The following is a 26,080-nucleotide window of genomic DNA, read 5'->3' on the forward strand; positions in this document are numbered from 1 at the left end:
CAGATAATGCACTGTGCTGTGTTTGCGTGCGTGGCGGGGGTTTTGGTAGCAGGGAGGGGGCTACAGCGGTACCCATCTGTGAGAAGCTTCTCAGAGCTCCCAGGCTCCACATCCAACCCGCCTCTGGCCAAGGCCGAGCCAATTAGTGGTGATGGCCGCACCTCTGATAACGTATTTAAGGAGGGTAACGTTGGAGGAGGAGTGGGAGCTGTGAGGAGGAGTTGTAAGGGAAACTGTAAACACTGAGGTCAGAGAAAGAAATAAGGAGGAAGGGGGTAGTTGCAATGGAGCACAGACCCCTCCCTGTAGTCCACGGTGAGATGGCAGGGCCATGCCCACTGCCACCCGTGGAGGTCCCTGGTGGAGCAGAGGCTGATCTGCAGCCTGTGGAGAGCCCCACACCAGAGCAAGTGTCTGTGCTTAAAGGAAGCCAGGACCCTGAGGGAACAAACATCCCCTGCTGTTGTAGTTCAGTGCCAGGAGGACAGCAACACTTGGGGGTGACCCACACCAGAGCAGCACAGGAATGGCTGCATCCCATGGGAAGGATTCACATTGCAGAGAGTTTGTGGGAGACTGCTTCCTGTGAGAGGGAAGCCTCGTGGAACAGGGGAAAAGAATGAAAAGATTTCCCCCTCCCTTTGAGGAGGAAGCAGCAGCAAGACTGACCATAGCCCCTGTCCCCTGTGTCACTGTGGGGAGGAGGTAGAGAAATCAGGAGCAGAGCTGAGCCGGAGAAGAAGGGAGGACTAGGGGGAGGTACTTCTGTGATGTGGTTGTACTTGTCACTGTCTCACCTTGTCTGTTAAGTGTTGGTTCTGCTAATGTTTGAATTAAAGTGGTGTTCTTTTTCCTTCCCTAATGAGTCTGTCTTTTGCCCATGACCTTAATGAGTGAGTTACCCCTCCCTGTCCTTATCTCAATTCCTGAGCCTGTTGCTTCATTTTCCCCCTCCCAGTGCTGAGAGGGAAGGAGTGAGTGAACAGCTGCATGGTACTAGTTGCCCTCTGGGCTCAAACCATGACATGCACCCTCAGCACGTTTTAGGTGTTCCCCCACGTCCTCTGACACAGCCTCCTACTAGAGCTCATGTGTTCAGTTCCAGCTGCTCTTGACTGAGTCTTATTTTGCCAACACAAACTGCCACGTTTTGACTTCCAGAGTTGCCTTCAGCCTGGGCTCCAAGTCCACTGGTGAAAGCAAACCCACTTCTCTTTCTACGCCCAGCTGTCTCCATGCCAGCTCTCTGCCTGGGACAGCCATGGAAGTACCCCTGCTATGCTCCACTGCCACAGGCTTGTTCTGTCTCTGGACTTCTCTCTCTCCACCATTACAACCAAGTACCACAGGTAATCCTGGAGAATGCCAAGTAAATACCTCTCACCATCATACACAGGTTTGCTATCATAAGGGAGTTATGTTCAAGCAAACTTTTTATTAAGGGCATGCCACAAAGATAGCATCTCTTCTTTCTGCCTCTGGCTGTTGACTTTAAACCTGGAAATCCTGCTCAATAAGGATTTCTGACAGCACCAAAGTCCAAGGCAGCTTGCAGTAAAGCACTATACTGAAATAATTTAAAGCCCAACTCACTGTAATCACATCTTTACACACCAAGCAATGCTCCATGTTAGCTAATGGGAAAAAGAATGAAACATAGGGTCTTTACATAGTCAGGATCCCAAGTAAACTTGGCCTTGTTAAAGGACAGTCCTTACAATGCTTTATCTGTGAACAGTATTTCTTATGTATTTGACACAAATAGCCTTTTCTTTAGCATCAGAACTGTACATCATCTTATTCCAGCTGTTTGTTCTTGAACAAACATATTTATTGTGGCTAATGAAAGGGGAAATCCCTCTCTCTGTTCATGCCTCTGTTCCCTTCTGTCCTTCAGTGACCTGACATGTGCCTCACCCTAGAAATCAAAATGACTGAAGCAGCCAAGAACATGGAGAATTGTTCTGGGCTCCCACTTCTGAAACCACATGCAAGATTTGTTATGGAAAATCTCCCACGCTAGGCTGTAAAAATCAGCTGCCTTTTAATGTGCTTAGCTATGGAAGTTGCCTCCATCACTTATAGATTTCCCTTCTCAAAGAGCTTGACTTAGGCTGTCCCTGTAGAGGTGAAGCCTGTGGTGAAGAGAAGGCAGTCTTCTCCATTCTTGTCACCTGCTCATATAGGTGTTTACAGGTCTTACGGGCAAGCTATAGAAGTCAGTCATCCTTTCCATAACACCATGACAGTTAATTTTATCCCAGGTCACTTCCTGTCCCAGTGCCAGAGAATAAAGCTGCATCTACATTAATAAGAAGCGCAGCACAATAAGAGTAGATCTGTGGAGAGAATGAGTTGGTGCCAAGAAGCCAGTGAACACAGTGTCTGTGTCTTGGGGGAAAGGAGGTGAGAGAAGGGGCTGTGTGGAACTACTCTGACTTCTGAGCACCAGAGAGCATCTGGAGCATGTTACGGGCATCCCTGCAGAGCTTCTCTTGTTTTCCTTTCAACCTAAAGAAATTTAGTTCATGTATTCTGAGACCACTCCCCAATGAACCAAAGAGCAGCAACTGGGGAAGATCGGATTTGTTTCCAAAGCGTGCTCCTAAGATAAACTAAAATGCTAACAGAAATGCCCCCTTTCTCTTTCTAGCACCTGGATCTTGTAAACAAGCAAGTCAATAGTAATATGATATTCCAGATTTAGCTAAACATCTGAAATCTGGGTGTTTATCTGAAGTCTTCATTATAGCTAAAACTTATTCTGAAAAAGTAGGATGAGAATTATAAGTAAGCAGATCATCCCTCACAAGATCCGATACCTGGGATTAGGGACTTAAAGTATGTAGAAAACTAATAAAAGCAGAAAAAACATGATTATCAAAATAAATCAAATATATTCAATATATCAAAGTATATTAAAAACTGCAGCAAACAATTTTCTTGATGAAATGCAGGTGCAGTTACATCTTAATAAAATGTGTTTACAAAAACAGCATTTGCAAATTTTAATTTTTCTTCTCCTCTGAAGAGCAATAATTCTCTATATCCCTGTTACATCCTACTCTTGCTGCTAGTCCTAAATGAGTCCTATTCAGACTGATCATTTAGGGCCCAATTTATGCTTCTTCTATTCAAAATCAGAAAGCTGTAGTCCTCTTGTGGAATTAGTGGGATTACTCGCACAGCAATGTCAATATCAAAGGGTAAACCAGGACTAACCTGGCTGTATTTTACAATCATCTCTACACCCCTTAGAGAAGGGTCTGCTCCTCAGTCTGGTTTATTTTGCTTATCCGGAGCACAGTGAATTGAGTATTTTATGTTTTAAGGAACTGGCAAGAACTAGTTTATCACTACATAGGGGGAAAAGCAATAGAAGTTGTAAGTACAAATTGAGTGGGATTTAAATGTATGTCTTTTAATACACAAGCAGAAACTTCCTAAATGCAGCCCCGCCTCCATTCCACTCTGCACACTCATTTTCTGTCTGGTGGTGGGAGAAATAATTTATGACAATGAAAAAATGTCAGCCATTGGCACAGACAGTGCATATCCCTTCACTGGCTTTTTGTGACTCCACAGACCTCAGGAAAATTTAATGGTAAAGTTTTGTTTTCAAAAGCACTGGCAAAACCCTAATTCCCTGATTTCCAAACTTGGATCTGCAAACCATTTGTGGTCCATGACACCACAGTGCGTGGTCCTCACATGAAACCATGTTAAATAGCAACCTTTGTGATCATGGTATTGTGCAGCAAATGATGTGGTTGCTAGGATAATTGCTTTGAATAAAAATCACTCTTTTTAATATTTCCCAAGCTAAATTTGTGCCATATTTCATGTCAATGTGTAACTGCATGTGTTGGTGGGAAGGGAAAATGTTACAACCTCTCTTTCTTCCCAACGCAAAATATACCGTGAAGCTGTACTTCATAAGGAAGCTTCTTAAGAAAGCTACTCCTGGATGTAAAGATAGGTTCAAAATTAAGCATATTCAAGTGTCACTAGCATGTGCTAGTAGGAATTAGATATTTTTTTCCAAGTGACCTGAGGATCTTTATTGTTTTCTAAGTTTGGAAATGGTACATGTCAGTGTTTTAACATATTTAAGAAAGAATTACCTCAATGTTTATATTTAAAATACTGGCAAATGTAAATGGGTGCCTGGATATTTACAAACTGCAGAAGTAATTGCCAGCTTGTCTTGTGGATTTAAGTGTCACAGCTTGCAGCTCAGTGAAATATAACCCAACGAGTTTACACATCTGGGGGATATAACAATGGGAAATTATTCTGAGGAAGAGTGCTAGGGAAAGCAGAATGAATTAACTGAAATATGTTTAGACTGGCAGTATTAATTGGCAGTATTAATGGGGATTGAGGCTTACACCTATGATCACTGACTCCTCTCAGAGATCTTTGCAAATCCAAGCCAAAACAGGCTTATTAGTATGGAAAGTGACTGAATCTGTACTTACCTTGCCTCTTCCTCCCTCTGCTCCCCAAACCTTTTCTTTACACATCAGTGTTATTTTACAAATGGCTACTTGAACAGCAACCACAATAAAAAATAAAAACAACACCTACCTTCTTTAAGTTCCCCGCACTGGATGTACACAAAATCATCCCCACCAATGTGATCATGGGAGATCAACCCTGGGATGCAACTTCAGGAAACCTCTTGGAGGTGGTTTCCACATATTCTTTTGTCATGGAAAAGAATGGTCATTCCCTTCCTGGGAAGAGAAATGGGTCCTCCCTACGCTGTGGGCCAACCTTGGCCTCTATCCTCAGTTAGGAGTTAAGTATCTATAATGCTACCATTATATCTCTACCTCCCTTGTGTGCACTAATTTAAGAGTATTAATATACCCATTTGTTCAGTCTAATTTACATACTTAACTAAATTTATGCTATTGTGCGGTTCTCAAGACTCAGCACGAGGGAATGGGAAACAAACTTTGCAGTGACCCAGCAGAAATAGAAAGGCAAAAGTGAATTCTTCTACTCACAACAGGAGACCTGGTGTTGGTACTTGCTACATCATCATGATTTTCAAAGGAAAAATTTTTAAAACTTCCTTTGGCCTGAGATGAAACTCTCAGAATTTTTAAACTGTTTTTCTCTTACTTTATTATACGAGGGAACGATTTAATGTTTCTTTTAAAATAGGAAATGGTATCACTCTCTCTGCCATAAAGAAAACCTGGTTTAGGCTGTTTTATTACACAATTTTTAAATGCACATTGCCATAGCATTTCATATGAGTGTATTTACATTTACCTTTCTCAAACACACAGTATAGCATGTTGCAATTAAAAGCCCACAAACTCAATCTGATATTTCTTCACTAATTTATTCCCAAGCCAATATGTATTTTAATGTTCCAAACCATTGCTAATTAACACATGGAAATATTTTAACATGGATTTTGATTAATTCCATTTAACAGCCTAACCAGTGCTAAAACATATGTGGTGTGTCATTTCTTTCTTTTGAGGAAGGCATTGGCATTAAATCTTTCAATCTTCCTGAGCACCAAATGCTAATTTCAGGAAGATTAAATAACAGACTGCAGCTACAGTTTCCTTCCTTTACTTCCCAGAAGGTGAAATGAACATATTTATGTGGGAGGAATTTCTTTACTGCACAGGCCAAAATACAGAAATTAGATTTCCCCCCCCCAACATTGCTAATACACTAGCAATCGCCTGCCAACTAAATAACTTTAACCTATATCTGCAGTTCATGGAGAGTTGCCAAGTTATATGTTCAACTTTCTTTCACTCTTTTTTTTTTTTTTTTTTTTTTTTTTTTTATTAAAGTATTCCCATATGATGTTTTCACTTGCAGCTCCTAAATGATTTTCCATACTTGAATCAGAGACTACTATCTTACAGTGGGGTAGCTCTGGCCATAAAGCCAGAAATGCTCATATAAGACCCTCCTCTGATTTTCACAGTTTGAAGGTATGTTATAAATATGGTTCAGATGGTATTTGTATGCTTTAAAATTTGAGTATAATTCTGCATGTCAATGAACTAACCATACAAAACACCCAGAAGTATGCATGCAAGCAAGCACCTTACACATGTAAAAATGCAACAACACAAGAGCAGGAGACAGCTGCCTTCTGGAGCATGGATTAATTGTTTGCATATCACATACACTGTTTCACAAGACGGAGTTTGATGAGCTTAAGAATAGTTAAGCACCTCTGCCCTTGAGATTCCCACCAGAAAGCCGACCAGACCTGAGTACTGTAGTTCCTCTTTCCCCTATGGTGAGTCCAGTTTCCCTGTCCTCACTTCTACGGTCCATCCTCTGATTCATGGTTAGCATGTTCTATGGAAAGCTGAAGTAAAGGTTCACTGTATGTTCAGATCACACCTAAATCTCCTTCATAACTACCACACCTCTGTTGGATAAGTAACTTTTTCTTCTTATTCTTTCCCTAGGCGTTATTTTACTTGTTGCAATATTCTTTGTAAATCTTCACACGGCTTGACGGTATCCCTCCTCCTTTACCTTTCGCCAGCTGTATTTCAATCTCAACTGCTAAGACAGCATCTGAACAGTGGCTTGTGTTTGGTTTCCTATTACCTCTACAATATCTAATCACACTTTTTGCACCATTCAGCTGCCCAGATTCCTGGCATTTGCAAGAGAGCATTCCAGCATGTTTCTTACTGATCTATATCTACCAGATAAAGCAAAGTCTAATGTTCAACTTGACTACCATTTTCATCAGGATTAGAATTTTCTTCTCTTGGTCTACATTTACGCCCACTGATTTTTTTGTATTTTCTTTATGCTGCTTTTCATACATTTAACAGGTGTGTGTTGCATGTAATGTTTTCATCATATTCACTAAATTACTGGCCCAGGAGAAAGTCAATTATAGCTAGTAGCAAGAGTCCCTGCTCTTGTTCAAGTAGCAAAGGCTGTTCTGAGAAGCCCCAGGTTCAGTCCCAGCAATGATTCATAACAGCTGTCATTGTCCATGCAAAACTGTGCGCATACTCTCTTGTCTCTGATAGAAAACACGTGACTTCTATGTTCTCAGGCTATTTAAAACTGTAATTCCTGTGCTTTCTACAAAGAAAAGAACAGAAGAATTTGTAGAAAAAATACCTGAAAGTTATAACAGGAAAGCGCAGTGAATATGTAGGTAGGTTCTTTCAAACTAGCTGTGTGTTACTTTAAAGATTTGCATCATATAAAATAATATTTAACATAGCTGATGGTAAAGTTTACAAATGGTCATTCATTCTAGCACAGAAGGCCAAACGCTGATACCCAAATAGCTGCCAATTGTGTTCTCAGCAAGCAGCATGCATGCTGTTCACCCAAGGGCTGACCATAGCCCAGAGCAAAAATACACATCATAAAAAATTAAAATACCTGAAAATGGCATTTTCTTATCTTTTCTTACGTGAGTATTTTTTGTTTTACAGTTCACATAGAATATATTTATTAAAGCAGGTCATTTGTTCCAACAAATATTGCAAAGGCTCCAACTTGGTTACACCTGCTAGACTGGTTCTAGAAGAACATCCTTGTTAGCTGACAGCTGAGCAAACTATCAAGATTCAAGAGCATCCTTCCTTATTCATTTGCATGCCAGGTGGGTGGAAACAAGATGATGAAAAATTAGCTCTACCAGCTCCTGGTTATTATTCAAAAAGTTCATTACTGGTCAATGTGAAGATATCACAACATGGCTTGTGATGTTTTCCTTACATTAATGTGAGGCAGTTTTGGTTATGGAAAAACAGCCATAATAATGTGTTTACATCAGATATCTGAACAATAATCCTCTATGGGTGAAGAGTGAATATTATAACCCCTTTTCCTAGTCAGATGCACTAAAGCACTGAGGACCACTCATCAAAATGAGAAACAGAACTGATAGAGACTTCTGCCTTCTGTTTGATTAAAAGGCCTCTACAAATTAAACTGGCTATGACGACTTTGAAAAGTACCAAAGTGACTGTCCCATAGTCACACACCAAATCTATTGGCACAGTTACAAATAAACCCTACAGTCCCCCTGCAGCTGTTAAATGATGCCTCCACATCTTTGCTCAAGCAAAACAAATTCTACTACTGCTCTCCTCAAAGACTTTGAGGTCATCTTACTTTGTGACTTTTCATATGACACCGTTTGAACAACAGTATGTCTTACACTTGACTTGGACCAATAACAAGCCATTTACAAGCAGTTACTTTGGCACCAGGAATTTAAAAAAGGTTAAAAAAATAAAATCACTTTTCAAGACACCATGAGACTGACTCTTCACAAATAGAGGTTCTCTAATTTCACTGAGATTTTTTTTCCTTCCTCCCAGCAAGAAAATATTAAGAGTAGCTTAAAAAACAAAACCAAAAACACACTAACAAATGCACAGTGGAAAACAAGCTATCTAGCCCTTCCTTCCCCAAATCAAATATACATGGTCAGTTCTTTTCACTACATCTATTCAACTGACTTAAAGCACCCTGTTCTGCAGTCTGATGTGAAATGCAACATTCCCATTGGTCACAGTTGTTCAAAATCAGGCCCTAAATATGCTTATTTATGTTTGATTTAAAGTAGGTAAGCTGTCCTCTTGCTATCCCTGTGAAATAGCTTTGCTAGCAATTGTCCAAGCAAGCGGACAGTAGCCTTAGAAAGGCCACAATAAGGGGTCTTCAGTTGAGTGGTGTCATATGGTCTTCATTTAGAAGTATCACAAGAACATTACTTCTCACAGTATTTACAAATGAAAAACATATGGTTGTAACCTGTAATACTTCAAGAAATACTGTTCTTTGGGTTTGTTTTTGGCCTCAGACTTTTGAAATATGAACCAAGCAAAGGGATTTCAGCTTAATGCGTGATTCAGTCCATTCTTCAGAGCTCAAAGTCTGGGGGACAGCTAAAGCTTGAACCTGAAAAAAGTGATTTCCCCACAACTATGGTAATGTATCATAGTTGGAAACTAAAGTAGCATGTATATGAAAAAGGTGTGGGGGGTAGTTAAAGACATCTACTTTCCATTTAATTAAAAAAAAAAAAAAAAAAAAACAACAAACTGGCTTTGGTTCCTATAAAGAGTTTTATAAGTCATATATAAGCCTCTTGCATTTAGTATTTAGGTTCAATCAATATGGTTATCTACCTGTCAATTTTTCTTGCTCTTTAATGCATAAAGAGAGCAGTTTTTTTATAGGTAGCTCAGAAAGTACTAAGCTAATCAATACATGCAGTGATAACAGAATGATTTGAAACACATAACAGAAGCTTATCACTTTGCAATAAACTGAAGCCGTCAAAATATTTTCCTAGAAGTAAAGTGAAAATAAAACTTCTCCATTTTTTACTACTTAAGTGGGTGGTGACATAGATGTTGTAGGCCTTTTGGATTTGTTCCTAGCTTTGTATTTTTGTAAAATTTTGGTACATGAGCATTTGCTACTTTGTAGGAATATGAGGCCAATTTTGCAGCGGGATTTAAAAACTTTGCCTCGAGAATCAAACACCTCAATTGTCCTTGATTTCCTGTCCCTAAACATTTATTGGAAATCCATGCACTGTTCTGGACAACTGTGCATAGGATTTTCCAGGAACTCATCTTCTGATGTTCCCAAAGACCTTAAAACCCTTTACTTTACTCAGTACTCTCAGTAATTTGTGTTCAAACCCCATCTGAAAAGTATGGGCTATCTCTTGCTGAGTTAGTCGATTTGAAATAATTTGTAAGCACTTGATTCCTAGAGGTTTAAATATACATACATGTATCAAGATTCTGGATTTTAATGCAGCAGAGAGAAGATCAGCTGTTATTGTGGTCTCTAACCTCTACTTTTTTAAAGAAATGCATGGGATTTAACTATGCAGTTCTCTTTGAGTGGTAAGTAACAATCATTTGCAATCATACAATTTAAGTAGGTGGAATTCTACATAATACAAAAGCTCTTTGTGATGTCCTACACTTGCCACAATTTACCAAATGTTAAATGCAAGCTCAAAATTAATATGCATATGTATGTAAGTATGTATGTAAGTACAGATGAAAGAGATGAGAGTTAAGACAGGAACAGGAAATAATGTTTACAGCTTGAGGCCCTCTATCAAGGTTTCTATCAGTTTTAGCTCCAAAGCCATTTTTACCAATTCTATGTCATGATACCGGGTGCATTTCTGAACGTCCCCCTGAAGTTACAAAATGGCCTGTTTTGCTCAAGGCACCAAACCATAAAATTTTTTACCTTCACCCTTAGAAAAAAATACTGATAAGTAAAACAAAGGAGAAATGTAAATGAAATCAAAGGGACCACAAAATCATAAAGAAATCCTTACAGAACATAACTAAAAGTCTGCAGAGTTTCTGTTGTACCTACTTTTCTAGCAGAAATGGCCACACATGGTGCAGACAGGTCTGAACTAGCTCTGTGTGGGTGAGTCAAGGTCTGGAAATCACAGAACAGCATCCACTGAGAGACAAAGATTAGTCCATGGGTGCGGAAGTGCCGTAAACACTGTATCCTGGTCCAGTCTGGTAAATCTGTGTGAACTCACCATGAATCTCTACAAGCTCAGAAATCACTAAACCACAATCCATTGCACAGTGGAGACATGCCAGCAGCAAGGCATTAACAATGTTGTCCACTCCAGAGAAGCTGAAAGATGGATGGGCATCTCTGAGGGCAGAATTGGGCCCACTGAATGAGCAAAGATTCTTAGAGCAACACCTCAAGTGACACAAATTATGTTATAAAATTGATCACTTCCTTACACTTGGCAGAAGGCTTCCAGGGCACTAAACATCCTATTCCATTAAGCCATGATAAATGAGACCATACTTCCACATCAGTCTGAACTCATCTTTTAAATCTGCTTGTTCAAATATTTGGTTACTTATTCCCTTCCCGCTCATTAAGATAGCAAAAACTTTTCCAACTTTGCACATTTTAATAGATGCCATTGCTGCAGGACCATCACCTAGGGATTTTATTTCTTCACAGAATTCCTCATCTAAAGAGCATGCAAAATTTGGAGAAAAATTACTGAAAAATGTTTGGTGTGTAATCGCTATGCGAACACTCAGCAACTTGAATAGATAGGCTCAAAGACAGAGGAGAGGCACAGAACAAATTATGGAGAAATTCCCCCCCAAAAAGTAACTCTCCTATTGCTAGTCTGAAGATCACCACTACCACCTGGAATAGTGTTAGGATGAAAACCTGTGGAGGAGAAGCAAAATTGTTTCAAGCAGATCACTACGGCTCGAGGTGGCTAGGGAAGGTTCATAAATTGATAAGCACCACCGAAGGATCATAAGCCTCCACATCAATTGTATAAAGATTACAACAGAGCCACTCACTGCAGTCATTCTGAAAAGGTTATGGGTTTCACAGGTGCGCACTGTCAGTTCTGATTAAGTTTAAACTAAACCAGTTATCTATAATGTTGGATTGGAAAGAGTTTTATTGCTGAACGCAGGGTAAATCAAATTCAGGATACACATCTGTGGAAAAACACAGAGGGCCAAAGTTCACAGTCCTGACACAGGCAAAAAAAAAAAAATCCAACCCTCCAAACTCAGGAGGAGATTTGTCTGTAAAAGATCCATCAGTCTGGCTATTGTCATATGTTCTGTATCAGAAAGCAGAGTTATTCGTCACCTTAACACCGCTTTGGGTTTTCTTTCCCTCTTGAAATTATTGTTCGCTATTATAATGCAGACTGTTTAAAGATTATTATCTGCATTCACTCCTAAAGCGCCTAGAGTTTACCATTTATCTGAACATAAATTAAATTAATTATACACCTATACTTTTCACTACACAGGATATAAACTGAAGCAGCTATAGCAACAAATTCACAATGTAATTTTTTATCTGTGTGACTAGGAATCTTTCCAAAAACAACCGTTCACATCAGAGGTTCTTAGAGCTACGCAGAAAGACTGTGGGTGAAATTCTGTGCCCAAAAAACATTACTAACAATTCAATTGATTTCAACAGTGCCAGGATTTCACTCAAAAATTAAAGAAAGAAAAAATGCATTCTTAATAGTTGATACAAATTGCGAAAGGTACATTCTATTTCCAAAAATACTTTGTATTAATGCTGCACTTTAAAGTGCCTCCATTGACTCATAGAGCTAATAGATGGCAAAAGTGAAAAAAATGTATTTGCTTTTGCAACATCATTATTTCCTTTGCATGCAATTATTTACTTGCCAAACAATGCTAGCGACAAATCGCAATAGACTATGAAGCCATCTACATCAGCAGATTTTTAACCTAAGGTAAAAATAAACAGAAACATCTGTAAAGTAATCTTGTACAAAGCTACGTTTATTAACAAATACATTTTCTAATAAAACACCATCTGCAAGCAACCCTCAGCTTCCACTTGATATAAATAGGCCTTTTACTGTTTTCAGATGCAGTTCCCAGAAAATTATTCCAAGCTCTACTGCAAAACACATCAGTCTTTGTTGCTGCCTGGAATGTTAATAAATAACATCAAGTTTTTAAATAGTCAAACAAATTATTGGCTTGAAACAATTATTCCAATAGAAAAGCTGACCTTTTGCAATAAAGTGGTTTAAGAATGCATTTGCTCCTCATTCCTAGTATAAAAATATTACCAAGCAGGGAAATATTTGGGGGAAACAGAAAGGTATGAAAAAACAATATTGCAATTCTGCTCATACGTACACTATAAACCTACCTTGCAAAGGTTACTGCTTTAGAGAAACTCAAAGTAAGAGAAAAAGTATACAGAGTATAAATAGTTCAATTGGTATCCTTATAATACATCTGTGCTTGGAATGGACATGAATATGAACCAGCTAAAATGTTCCTCACAGGACTGCTGTACTGACCAGCAATACAAAATTAAACAGCTTAAACTGCTGGTAGCAGAGATTGGGACTGAATCCCAATATTAAGAGCTCTTCAGAATGCATAAAAGCTTTAATGGGACACATTTTCATAAGCATTACTCAGAACTTAAGCCACATTAATTTCATTAAAAGCAATAGGAATTTAGCAAACTCTGCAAATAAACTTCTCACTGGTAGAAGCATTTGGTATCACTGAAATTTGAACACTGCCATTATCAAACTAGATCCTAACTCAAAATGCAAGAGTGAAAACTGCAGATGAACTGAGATATTAGAGTTCTCTGTCCAGAATTCTAGCTGGTATAAATATACTATAAATATATTGCACCCAACAGAGATCTAGCCTTTTAATATTAAATCAGAAACAAACAGTGTTAGTATTCCAAACCGTGCCTTAAAAACTTCACTAAATATTGCTACTGGGAGTATAATAACAAACTTTGCCAAAAGTAGTCATGCACATTCTAGAAAAAAATGAATGCTTTAGACTGTAATTCCAGGAAATGGAATTGCATATTTCCAGAGAAAAATATTCAGTGCATGGAATACTCAAGGAGTACTAGAGAAAAGATACTTTAAACTACTTACTTCACTAACAGGAGGAATGTTGAGCTTTGGTACTTTGTTCTTTGAACTAGGTGTGTTCACTTTTCCTTCCAGCAATGTTCCAAAGGACTGATTTCCATATCCATTCTCAATTTCTACTGGAGGTTTCAGTTCAGGTGAGTCATTGGGTACCTGGTCCTGACCGTCCATAGGCCTGACATATGCTGTAGGCTTTTGCTGGACCATGCTGTTTTTACAGTGAAGTCCTGGTGGGAAATTCTGGGTCGAAAGACCATTGTTCGCAGATAACAAAGAAGTGGAAGGAAGTGGAGATCCAGGACCATGACCTACAAACTCAAGTTCTGTGGGTGACTTCGAATGACTGTTTTCTTTGTAAGTATGTTCTCCGGGTGCTGACTTTGAATGAGTATGCCTCCTCGAATGTGAAGATGTTGCCATAGAATTTGCTTCCTCGGTTCCTCCACTTTTATGTTGCTCACTCTGACAATTATAGAGGTCTTCATACCTGCCCTGTGGCTGGTCATGAGAAGAGCTATGCTTCGTCCGACTCTGCTGACTACTGGATTGGCTTGGCTGGGCCCCACTAGAGTTGTGACCACCACGTGACCAGTCTGTCCTCGACTTCCTGCTGCTCTGGTGACTGTGTAGCAAAGTGGAATTCGATGACAATGAAGAAGGTGGAGGCATTGATGTCGATGAGTGGCCACTGATCTGATGAGATGGGATCATCCTGTTTCTTGGTTCTGGGAAAAAGTTCTGTTCATTTTTGTCAATGGGTGTCTGTGGGACAGAATTCTTTGGGATTCCTACAAGGTGGCTCTGGTTGGAATGGTTGGTTAACAGGTCCTTCATCTCATCATAATTTCCCAATGTGTTCTGGACACGGTTTGCAAGGGCATCGCCTTTATTTGTCTAAAACATCAATAAATAAATAAAGGAAAAGACTGAGTAAATTCCTGATTACAAGTTACTGCTCAGAACAGTTGTCTTAGAAGATGGCAAATGTTAGCTGTTTAATGGTGTCATGCTGACATTTAATTTAATTTCAATTACATTTTGCATATGTTATATAAGAAAAACCTATCAATAACTGTGTTCAAAGAATCTCTTGAAACAGGCTTGCATGAGTAACACTTGTATGGTGCTTCCCATTTTCTTAGATATGCTCTCAGAGAAGTGTTTAAAATGCATCAGTTATGGATGTTAGGAGCAAAATAAGCTGGTTTTATGACAGAGATGTCAGGCTTGTACATTTCATATTGTGCAAAACATGAACGTGCAATTACTGGCTACTGAGCATTTGAATTGCAATCATGCAGTTTATTTATGTTATTGCTCTATCAGCCCCTTGATCCATACTTCTTCCATAAATAGAAGCTGGGTAGTCTGTCAAACATATAGCACCAAACTATTCACTCCAGTGTAACTCCAATTACTTTTCCATAGAGGGTTCAGTTTGACCTGAGGTATCTACCATCTGAATTCAGAAAAGCAAAAGCTTCTACCCACTCAAATGCTACAGTAGCTTCAAGTAAAAGATCATTCCAAAATATTTTCTTATAGAACATAGACATGACTGCCACATTAAGTTTTGGGATTCTTCCATTGTCTGCAGGCTGGTTGTATTTGTGAATCGTGCTTTTCTTTGAATGCCAGTAATTATTCAATAAATACTGACTCATCTGTGCCTCACTGCTATGACACTCTTCCTTTTGAAGCATTATGTGGGGTTTTTTTGGTTCTTTTTCCCTTTCACTTGTAAAAAGCTGAACAAATAAGCTGGAAGCTATAATTATTACGCAGTTAATTTCCTCTCTTTTCCTGTTCTTACTCACCCCACAGAGACCCAAAGTACCAGCCTTCTTACTGACCTTATGTCCCACTGAAATTACCAGTAAAGAACTAAAATATTTTATTCCCCATGCTTATTACTTTACAAGACTCAAAGGATAGAAACAAAGTAAAACTATAGTTTCTGCTCAAGCAGATAGTTAAATTCTACAGTCTTGAATTAAATGATGAAGTTGCAGTGTATCTAAGCTACTTCAGGATACAGCCAACTATACTTTTACTTAGGTTTAGGGCTTTTTTTCGCTAAATACAGCAAGTAGTGTCACAGTCCAAAGATGCCTTAACATCAGACCATAAAGATGGAGAAAGGCAGCACTATGAGCTTGTGCTTGGTTAGAGTGCTGCACTTCATTCCTCGACAAGGGATCCTGCCATGCTACTGATCCCATTTGCCTCAAGTATTAAGCAGCAGTTTGAGTGATGAAAAAAATCCATGCATGGATTTCTCCTGAAATATCTACTTATATTACCCACTGCTGAACTAGTCGGGAAATGAGAGGAATACTGCAGAAAGAATTTTTTCTCCCCACTTAGTACTGAACATGCCATAAAAAATGTTGAAAAAGAAGATAATAAATGCAAATTTCCTTTTGCTCATTCTCAGGGATTATAACATATATTATCACTGCACTGAGTCAGTGATTTAAAAATTAACTGTTCAGTGTTGTTCTCATCTATATACATTTTGCCAGTGCTCCTAACTGACACAGTTAATAATCCCAGTTGTGGAGAACCACGAATCACTTTTATTCACTAACTAAGTCCCTAGGTTGGTCATTTTAGTGGCAAAAATTATATTCTAGCTAAGCCAAGAATAAGCTCTTTGTATATGAGCAGTCTCCTTCAACTGAGTTGCACAATGAGCTGTTTGGGCAGCAGCCAAAACCAGGCTCTCTCTGTTCAACCCCCAAATTTAAAACAAGGAGATTCCATTGTGCTTAAGGGCCCAGCAGGAATTATGATTCGAAGTCTAAACACTTACATACTTGTTCTGTTTCCTTCTTCCCCAAACACTTTAACTCCTTACAGGATAGCACACGGGAAACAACCAAGTATTGAAAAAAGCCTGACCACCAGCCTTCACCTCTGGTTCAGCTACACTTCCAGGGTGCATTTAGCTTACTTTCCAGAAAATAAAAGTTGTTTTTTTTTTTTTTTTTTTTTTAAAAAAGTAATGACAGTATATCACCACTGTAACACTTCAATATCACAGCACATTAAATGGCTCTTGTCTAGATCCTCACAGAGGGAATCGATATTTTAATTTGAATGTAGAGCTTTTCAATCATTTCTGTGTTGGAGGTATCAGATTCTCTTATTTTCTCTTACATGTCACATTATGATAAGTATATTTTTGCTTGATACGAACTCTGTTTTATGCAGAATGTTCACATCCTGGGGATAAAAGACACTGTAAAAATGTTAGGTATTATTATTTGTTGTAATTTACTGGAAGAATTAATGAGAAATATATTTCCTGAAAAGCATGGAGATTAAATTAATTTAAACATCCTTAGCATATTTTAAGTGCACTAAAGCTCATATCCAATAGTTATTGAAGTCAGTGGAAGGATTATCACTCTATTCAATGGCCTTTGGACTGCAAAGCAAAAACCATAGTGAATGTGTGTGGTAATTTGGCTTGTGCTTAAATAAAACTACAGCACACACAGCTAAGACCAGACTTGTGCATCGCAACATGAACGAGTTCATATGTGTAGCGCAATGTACCACCTGCATTTAAGACAAAGCATAACATTGTTTTTATTTTATTTCCTCAACAAATTCAGGGCTTTCATGAGAAGCAGAGTGTTCTTGACAAGCCTGGATACCAGCAAGACAAACACAAAATCCAGTATAATTTCTGGTTGCTCTTTGTTACTTCCAGATTGGGGACAATTTCTACCTTCATATTCTGGATAATTGCCTGATTTCTTAAAGGAAACCCCTGTACATCTTATTTTCTGAACAGCACGTTGAATCACAATTTTGCCACTATCAAGGAAATGCAGCATTTTCTGAGTATTCCAAGGCATAAATCATATGTCTCGTTTGTGACTCATGGCTAGTATCCTTCCCCTCATTCTAGGCTCTTGTTAATTTAGGAAATGTACACCTTCCTACATTTGCTTCTATTGCTTTCAAAAAAGATCTGTAATAGAGTCCCATTGGAAGACTAATTTGCTAGCTAGCTATTGCATTATACTTTTACAAAGAAAAGAACTAATGCACTCAAACTTATAGGTCCAATTTACAAGGGTTTTGTGAAAATTTGTATGAAACTTAAGGTTTCATAATTCATTCACTTTCTCATGCCTCATAGTTAAAATAATCTCCATGGATTAGAAGCTGAGATCTTTTTTATGCTAAGCTTGAATAGCATGGAGGGTCTTTACCTGAAAAAGATAAATGATTTAACATTCACCAAAGGCTACCCAGTGGAAATGCTACCCATTGGGTTCTCTTTCTCAAGTTGAACTCTTCTGAGGCAATTCCTTTGAAAAGTAACAAAAATACTCCTACTGTTTTCTCTAAAATAGTCATCTCAAAATCTTTACTAAAACATTAAAAGGTATCAACAATTCAGTAGTAAAATTGCAGCTTCTCTCAGGAAAACTCTGACATTGCTTTTTCAAATGTCTGTTGTCATAACACTGCAGGCTCTTCTCGGATCACTCCTGCAAAATCAAGCATTAGCAGGTTGCACCAGAGTTCGAAGGCAAGACCTGCAACCCACTTGCATTAAAGGGCAACACAGCCCTCGCTGCCTAGCCTTCCCAAATTAATGCTAGATGTCATCACATTGTCAAAGGTGTTGTTTCCCTACATGAGACATCAGAGCTTCAAAAGAACACTTTTATCTCTTAATAAGCATGTACAAATATATTTTAACACACCCACAGAAATAAATATCTCTTTTCATGTATGTGTATACATATATATTCTACAAAGAATCAGTGTAGAAACATGCACTTGTCCAAACCTATAATGATCACCTACATTTTGATGGGGGATAGAAAGAAAGATGCTCTAACAGCTAGAGCAAAATGATGATAGATGGTGGCAAATATTTCACACATTTCATGATGCACAATGGCAGTAAGCTCCATGAGAAAATCTGGGCTCCTTTCACCAAGTTTTAATATCCCCAACTTCAGAATGATCTTAAAATAGCTGCCAGTTTTTTCAGTCTTTAAAATATCAAAACAGCAGTGCTGGTATCCTCCACTCTAACAGTCCCTTCTCTGGGTTACTGTTGAAGGAAATGAAAAAGGAATGATAAACAAGTAAGGACACTAGGTCTGGAAATAGAAAAGACGTTTTCTACTTCCTGAGACCTGATATTCCCAACCTTCTCTTTGTCAGTGTAGTCTCCATTGTACCTTGCACCTCCAGATCTTTCAGAAATGTACCAGCAATCCCTTAAGATGATGCTCATTAGTAGAACTAGACCAGTTGAGGATGTAGACCCTGTACCCATCACAGGCCACAACAGTTGACTTTGCTGGGCAGTGTTTTATCTCGTTCTGCTCCCACTGAGAACAACCAGAAGAGACAAGATGGGGGCAGCTTGTGTGCACCAGGTCTTGAGTCTCCTCCACAAAGAAACATTTGTTCATCTCAAAATGGAAACGGAGTTAGAACTGAACATGCAGCACATTTGTTCTCCCCTCATGGCCTCTTCATTTTATTTTACAATAAACATGAACAACATCCAGAATTTAGTTTCATACTTGCTTAAGACTACAAGTCACTATGCAACCATTAAGAGTTAGATCCAGCTTCTATTAGTTCCTAGGAAACTATACTGTGGCTGGTTCTTACCAATGCAGAATTTACAAAGGAAATACCAGTCAATCACTTTGTCCTCTTTTTTTTTTTTTTTTTTTTTTATACATAGTGTAATAATGTAGGCAAGACCTAGCTTTCCTATTCAGTCTGGGTTCTCTTTGTTTTGCAAATTTAAGACAGATGTAACCATTTTTGCATGCAATTTCCTCTTAATTTTTATCTTTCACGATTTACAATTACAATGCTTTTTTAGGATAGTAATACATGATGCTTTTCTCAATCCTGCAGATCGGAAACTTCTCTGCCAAGCAGGTGAAAAGCAATTAAAAAAAAAAAAAATTGTTCAGGAAAATCACCAGGATACTTTTTTTGCTTTTTAGTTGTCCAGTTTTTGAAAAAAAACCCATGCTCTATGTATGCTTGGTACAAATATATGCACACTAAACAGATATAAAATAATATTTTATATTTTTTATGGTACAATACATATTGGGAGGTGTGTGGAGGGGTATTTTTCATTCCTGACACAGCAGTGATTTGCATATTGGTTTACCTACTGAAATCCAAAGGACCACTTACATGAACAAAAATGTTTCCATGACCCACAGGAAGTCTCAACAAAAACAGTTCATAGTAAGTTATTATTCCCATAAATAAAGGTGCTAAAATACGGTCCAATGCAGAAATAGTACATTCATTAGATTTTCATAAAAACAAAATAGAAAGACCCCACAGACAAACTGTCCTAGTGCATAACCCTTATTTGGTTAAGTCTCTGTCACAGATGAGTGGAATGCACCTCACTCAAAAGAGAAAAGCACCAATATGTTTTACTGAGGTAAAATAATAATTTGACATAGTTCAATAAGTTTGAAGGAATTTAACACTGTTTAACAGTGGTTTTGACAAGGTTCAATAAGTTTGGTGGCAAGGATCACCTTATCAATTATGGCATGGAAGAAACACACAAAAGAAAATAGAAGCAAGTTAGAATGATTCACACAGAGACCAGAGACACAAAAACTAAGAAGGACCCTCCCACTGAGTCATGAGGTTCAGAGCAGACCATCTTGCTTTCTAACCTCTTTCTAAACTCTGCATTCTAGGTGCAGCTGGATCCAATCTTAGTTTCTGATTTGGTCAACGGTTTATGTCTAATGGAATTATCCATAAAATATTCACAATAATATTGAGTAGCTACATGGATTAGTAATGTTTCATAGTGTTAATTCAGCATGCTATCAGTCACTTACCAAGAATCTGTTATGGGCAAGGAATCTCTCCACCTTGGATAAGGATGTCTTAGTCTCAGGTAAGGAATCTTTACCCTTGAGAGGTGTCCCAACTCAAGAGGAGAGTTACCTGGAATGCAGTCCAGCTGCAATTCAGGGAGAGCTCAAATTAAGCCCATCCTGATGGTAATATTTATAGGGTGAAGTAGTTGGCTGCTAGTCAGTAGTACAGACAAGAGAGATGTCTTTGTTTTAGCTCTGATATCTTGTTCTGTACTTCAGTTATCTTGCACTTTTGGGTTTCAAAACCACCTTTCGAAATACTTTTCAAGACACCTTCACTTCTTTGTGCATGAGCCAGGGGCTTTCCAGCTTGAAAGTTCACCCCAAGGATGTGAGGCCTGTTGCTCCTTAGTCAGCCTGAACCAAAATACAGCTAGGTGTCAAGTGTATCTGTCACACTCTCCCATTCTATAATTATTACACACCATTTGATAATAATGCCAGTCTTTCCTCCTCCTTTTCGGGTGCTTTTCAAAGAACCCTCATCCTCCCTACAGCTGCTAACAATGTAAAATAGAAAGATGAAGTGGTGGCCTTTCAATGGATGTCACTGATTGGGAGGAGAAAAGAGATGGAAATTTACATTCTGATGAATTCTTCAGGGAATATCTTACTGAAAATCAAAGCAGCAGAAATCATAAAGGGGGACATCCCTCGGTGATGAAAATCCCAGGCAGCAAAGCTTCTTAGAGAGAATAAGACTTGTCATAAGTCCCTTTCATACCCTTGTTATGCTCCCCAAAGATTCAGACAGTCTCCCAAAAGACTTCTTCAGATGGATTATGATTGCACAAGAAAGCTTATGGACTCATTATCTATGGAGAGGACATTGGTTTTAAAAACTCAGATATATTTTCTTCTTAAAAATAAAAGGACTAAGAACTGCTAGCTTTGTAGGTACAAACCCACTTGTAGACATTATCAGCTGCACATACTTCTATTGCAGGACTTTGTTGTGTGTTTAAAGGAAGAAATCTTGAGCTGGATGGTAACCAAAACTCCTGATTCTGTCAATGACACCATGCAATGCTGGGCAAGGAATTCATTTTGTTCTGCTGCCATATAGCTGATTTGGGTAATCAGTGTATTCAGGAGTATAAGTATCAAGGCAGATGCAATATTTTCATTTCTTACAGGTGGTGAGAAGCTCTATTTGTAAAATCCATTCAGGTACAAGACATTCTGGAAACATAAAGCATAACAGTGTAATTTACCTTGTAGGGTTCCCCAAAGAGGTTGAAACCTGAAGCAAAGAGATCTTCATCTTGTTGGACTTCCTGGTTTCTTCTCTCCCATTCTTTCCGCTTAAGTGCACTCCGGTCTTGCTCATAGTGACTAAAGAACAGAAAGACAAAAAAAGACAACTCATTGTTTTCCCCATAATTTAGTTGCATGTTCATTACTATCAATAAGAGCAGCAAAACATCAGAAACAATCCTGAGGACAATTCTGAAAGAAAGAAGCAGCCACTGAATAATTTTCCCAAATTCAAACTTGGAATCATAAGACTATGTGAAATTGGACAGTAGGACAGTCAGTGTACTTCTAAAATTAAAGCAGATAAAAATGTTCTTTTCAAATTAACAGAGCATTATGCCGAAGAAAAAAAATACATTTTGATGCATTTGTATGAATAGTCTGTAAAACACATGTGCATGTGCACACACACACAAATGCACACACGTGTGCCCACAAAGGTGACTGTGCAGAGAAAGCAAATGTGAAGTCAAGAAAGCACTTCGTCTTCAAATCCATTTATCTGTGTAACACTTGTCTCCATCCCAATGCTCCAGTTCAGCCTCATTTGATTTAGACCACCTAATTCTGTCCCATGTACTTGTTAAAATTTATGTACAGCTTCATTGTGGGTGTCAAGGGGGTTTTAAAAAGTGTCTTTGTAGCAGGCTCCCAGAAGAGACTTTAGGATAGTTGATTCCAGTATCAGATAATTCTACACACAAACAAACAAACAGAAAAGGATCTACCGCCTCAGTGTAGCAATGGCAAGTGGCACTTATCTGTATGTCAGCTTACTTTGTGCACCTGCCAGACCAACGTGACAAGCTGAGAGACCACATTCACTTCTCCCCTGAATAGCACTGAAGTACTTCGGTCTCTTAGCTTTACAAACTACCTCCTGCTCCTCCAAGGGAAAAGATATAATTAAAACCTTGAAGGAGAGGCAAAAATAGGAAAGAGGAAAGGAAAAGATGCATGCTTCAACTTGCATTGACAACCTCTCATGTGACAAGCATTAAGGGACACTTCTGTGCTTTCAACCCATATTTGATTTGTTATGAGGCTTTTGGCTCCTCTTTGTGTCAGTTAATTAGCTACTAAATTCTAGACAACAGTTCGAATAGCAGATTCAGTATATGCACTGATGTTATCTACTGTAAGCAGTATTTCCCTGATAGATTCTGGACATATATGCACACATCCATGCACACCCTCTATGAACAAATGCATACATACAAACATACATATTGCATATGTAACAAAGAACAGTTAATTCTCCTATTTCTGTCAAGAATGAATTAAATCTCCACAGAGTTCCACTGCACTTGGAAGATAACCAAATATCTACAACTTTTGCCTTTTTAGCTCAGCATGATGTTGTATTGAAAGCTTCACACCGAGAGATATAATGAGGAATGAACTGCACAGTGATGAGGCTTTAACAGTGTATAAAGTCACTGATTTCTGAGTGAAACCACAATTACTAATTTGAAGCACCAGCTAATTAAAACCACAGCTATGTATTTAGCCTCTTGTTATACCTACTGCAGTTTATAATTATGAGGACCTCTTTATCTACTCAATTAAAGTTCTTATGATTCAGTGAGGTTGTGTTTGAACCTGCAAGCCCTGCAGAGAGCACAGGAAAGCATATGTCTGTTGCCTGATGACTCCATGTATCCTCACATTCATATACTTGCTTTTGTAAAGGGAAGGAAAGAAAAAAAGAAAGACTAATGCCACAGTGAGATCCCTAAATAAAAAAATGAATTAATAATTGGTTGAAGGAATTCAGGATCACTCAGATTTGGTTTGAATAAGGCTTGAGTATGGCTTGTAAACAGAATTCAAAGCCACCTACATAGGCTGAGCTGAATTATTTCCATCCACATTTTCGTTTTGCAAATTAGAAGGCTGAAAAGATGCCACATTTTATTTATTTATAACACCTCCCAATATAGTGACATCACTGGCACCAACATCAAGCTCCAAAACATTGTTATAATCATCCTTAGTATTTTTTGCATAAGCTATAGTACTATTTGCTGGTTTCCTGAGGTAGGCAGAAGGGAAACTGCAAGCAACAGTCACTTTACTATACTATAGGTGATCATATTGCTGACACAATACTGCAAACCACAAGCAACTTGCTCACTAAAGGGTGAGTGAAGGGGGGCTTGAGTCTCCCCTTCCTTTCATGTTCTAAATCAAGATTAAAATCCACAAGTATGGGAATAAGTGAGTACAAACTGTTTCCCAAACTGGTATACAAAGATGAGGGCAAGGCTGATTCCATCTCAACCCACAATTCTTCTTGAGTCAGGGGCTGTTTTAGGCCAGGAATAATCCAGTCCAGGAGCAGCAGGAAAACACTATATTCAGCCCTCTCATGGCAGATCTTTCCAGGGATTTTTTTAGCAGTTTGACCCAGATTGGGTGACTTGCAGCAAAATCAGATCATTATGAAGTTATAAGCCCAGTCGCAATGCCAGTAGAGTGGATCTAGTGTAAACTGGATTTTATATCCTCCATAAGTAATCTTTTCTTATGGAAGCAGTTCTATCCCAGGCACTGCCAGCATTCACTTCAGAAAGAATTATTCATGAAAGTTAGAGCTGCCTTTTATAGTTTCCCAATGGCAACCTTGGCCTGGAGTTTCAGGGTGAAATCCTGGGCCCGTTCAAATCAAACTGAATGTGGCCACTGAACACCCAGATCACAGATTACAGCAGAGAACGGATCTCACCCTTCACTTGAGATTCCAGCACTTTGTTATCTAAAAGCTGGGTCTGGTCTCAAGCAGGCAAAGTATTCAGGGAACCAACTGAGGCATTATGCCATATCCTTTCTAAGAAAAAGCATTAAATATATCTAAAGCTATTTAGATAGGTTTTGTGACACGTTACAAAACCATAAATTCAAAAATTATTAAAACAGCAGTAATTCAAAATGACATCATCACTTTAAAAGACACTAACTTAAGCTAAGACAGTATTTACAATATTAACAGCAAAAGGTTGAAAAAGCCATATTTTCTAACACAACACATTTAAATATTTCTCTCTTAGCGTGTGTGCTTATGAAAGATATCTACGACATGCACCCAACAGGTGAGCATAAAGGCGCATCTCATACCCTGGACCCCAACGATGTTTACACACTACCAAACTGAGCATCCACTTTACAACACAAGCAAAGCCCTAAGTAAATTGCTACTTTTGCCTCAGTCCAAATCCCTGTATCATATATTGCCCTTATGAGAACAAAAAAAAATAAAAATGAAATGTTCTTTTTGAACTTTCCACTCACACAGTCACATGGCAGCCTTAAGTGCACAAAGTATCTATTCAAAAGGAAGTGGTTGCTCATCCTGCCAAGTCAATTACTTGTTTTTCTGCAAACGTACTTTTGCTAGGGGAATACTTGACAGGGCACTGATTGTGGCTACAGAAAGTCAAATACTATAAGATCATACACAGATTAGGATAACAACTTCTTTGGGTTCCCTGTAATCCAAAGAGGGATGCTGATTAGATCTTAAGGCTGCAGTGCACCAAGAACCTAATCAGATGCTCTCCAGAAACTCTTAATGCGACCACAATGCAAACTCCAGGACTTATGTTTAATAGTTAGCTTAATTAATGTTCTGTGAAATACAGATATATGATTATGGTGAAGGTGTCAGTGAAAACTATAGTCAGATACCATGAGGAACACCAGAGTTCAGACTGTCTCATTAGTATGAGAAATACTTCATGACTCCTCTAGGAAATCACAAATACTGACTTTTGCAAACATTTTAAAAGAAGTGATTTAGAAGAAAACAGCTGCAGGCCACAACGTTCACTGTATCTGAGAGGGCCAGTTCCCTAGACACAGCTATTACATGACAACGTAGTTTAAATACATAAGCTTTATTGTTTTCTTACCACTTATTAGATTAATAATTGAATTTGAATGGGGAAGTCTGTACATAAATCTGAGAAGATCAGGGATGATGAGCAGTAAGTATGCTACAAGAGCACAAGACCACTGATCTACAAATTACCAGCGTGCTGGATATGGCAGAAAGAATAGTAACCATAACTGTATTATCATTTTGGTATGTTTAACATTGAGGCAGGCTGCAAACACATTCTGAGTAACAGTATTTGATACTTAATCCTTAAAAATCAGACCAGCATACATCCATTTGTCATTCTTCTCAGCTATGGATACCCTAAGAAACAGTGTTGAGCTGATGTACTGTGACAGGCCTGGTGCTCAGCCTGTATGAATCTGCAGAGTGTCAGCGAGGTCCATGGATCTGCACCCTTCACACCCACGCTGGCCCACGATGGCTGCGGGGACAATCTGGATCAAGCAGAGAATGGAGAAAGGGAGAAGGTGGCTGAGGCAGGAGGAGATTGTATCAAGGCAAAGGTATGCACAT

The 26,080-nt window shown here is 38.6% G+C and overlaps 1 protein-coding gene across 4 annotated transcripts in view; it reads right to left on the minus strand.

The window, feature by feature from the left end:
- AFF2 (AF4/FMR2 family member 2) overlaps positions 1–26,080 on the minus strand; it is a 349,249-nt gene that overhangs the window by 240,192 nt on the left and 82,977 nt on the right. For all 4 annotated transcript variants that reach the window (XM_042807366.1, XM_042807365.1, XM_042807364.1 and 1 more), the window contains exons 2-3: positions 21,624–21,744; positions 13,493–14,383 (exon numbers count right to left, since the gene is read on the minus strand). In XM_042807366.1, the coding sequence (XP_042663300.1) occupies positions 13,493–14,383; positions 21,624–21,744 (1,012 nt within the window). The remainder of the gene's footprint in view (positions 1–13,492; positions 14,384–21,623; positions 21,745–26,080) is intronic.

Source organism: Tyto alba, unplaced genomic scaffold (assembly GCF_018691265.1).
Source record: "Tyto alba isolate M040663 unplaced genomic scaffold, T.alba_DEE_v4.0 Super-Scaffold_5, whole genome shotgun sequence".
Lineage (NCBI taxonomy): Eukaryota > Metazoa > Chordata > Aves > Strigiformes > Tytonidae > Tyto > Tyto alba.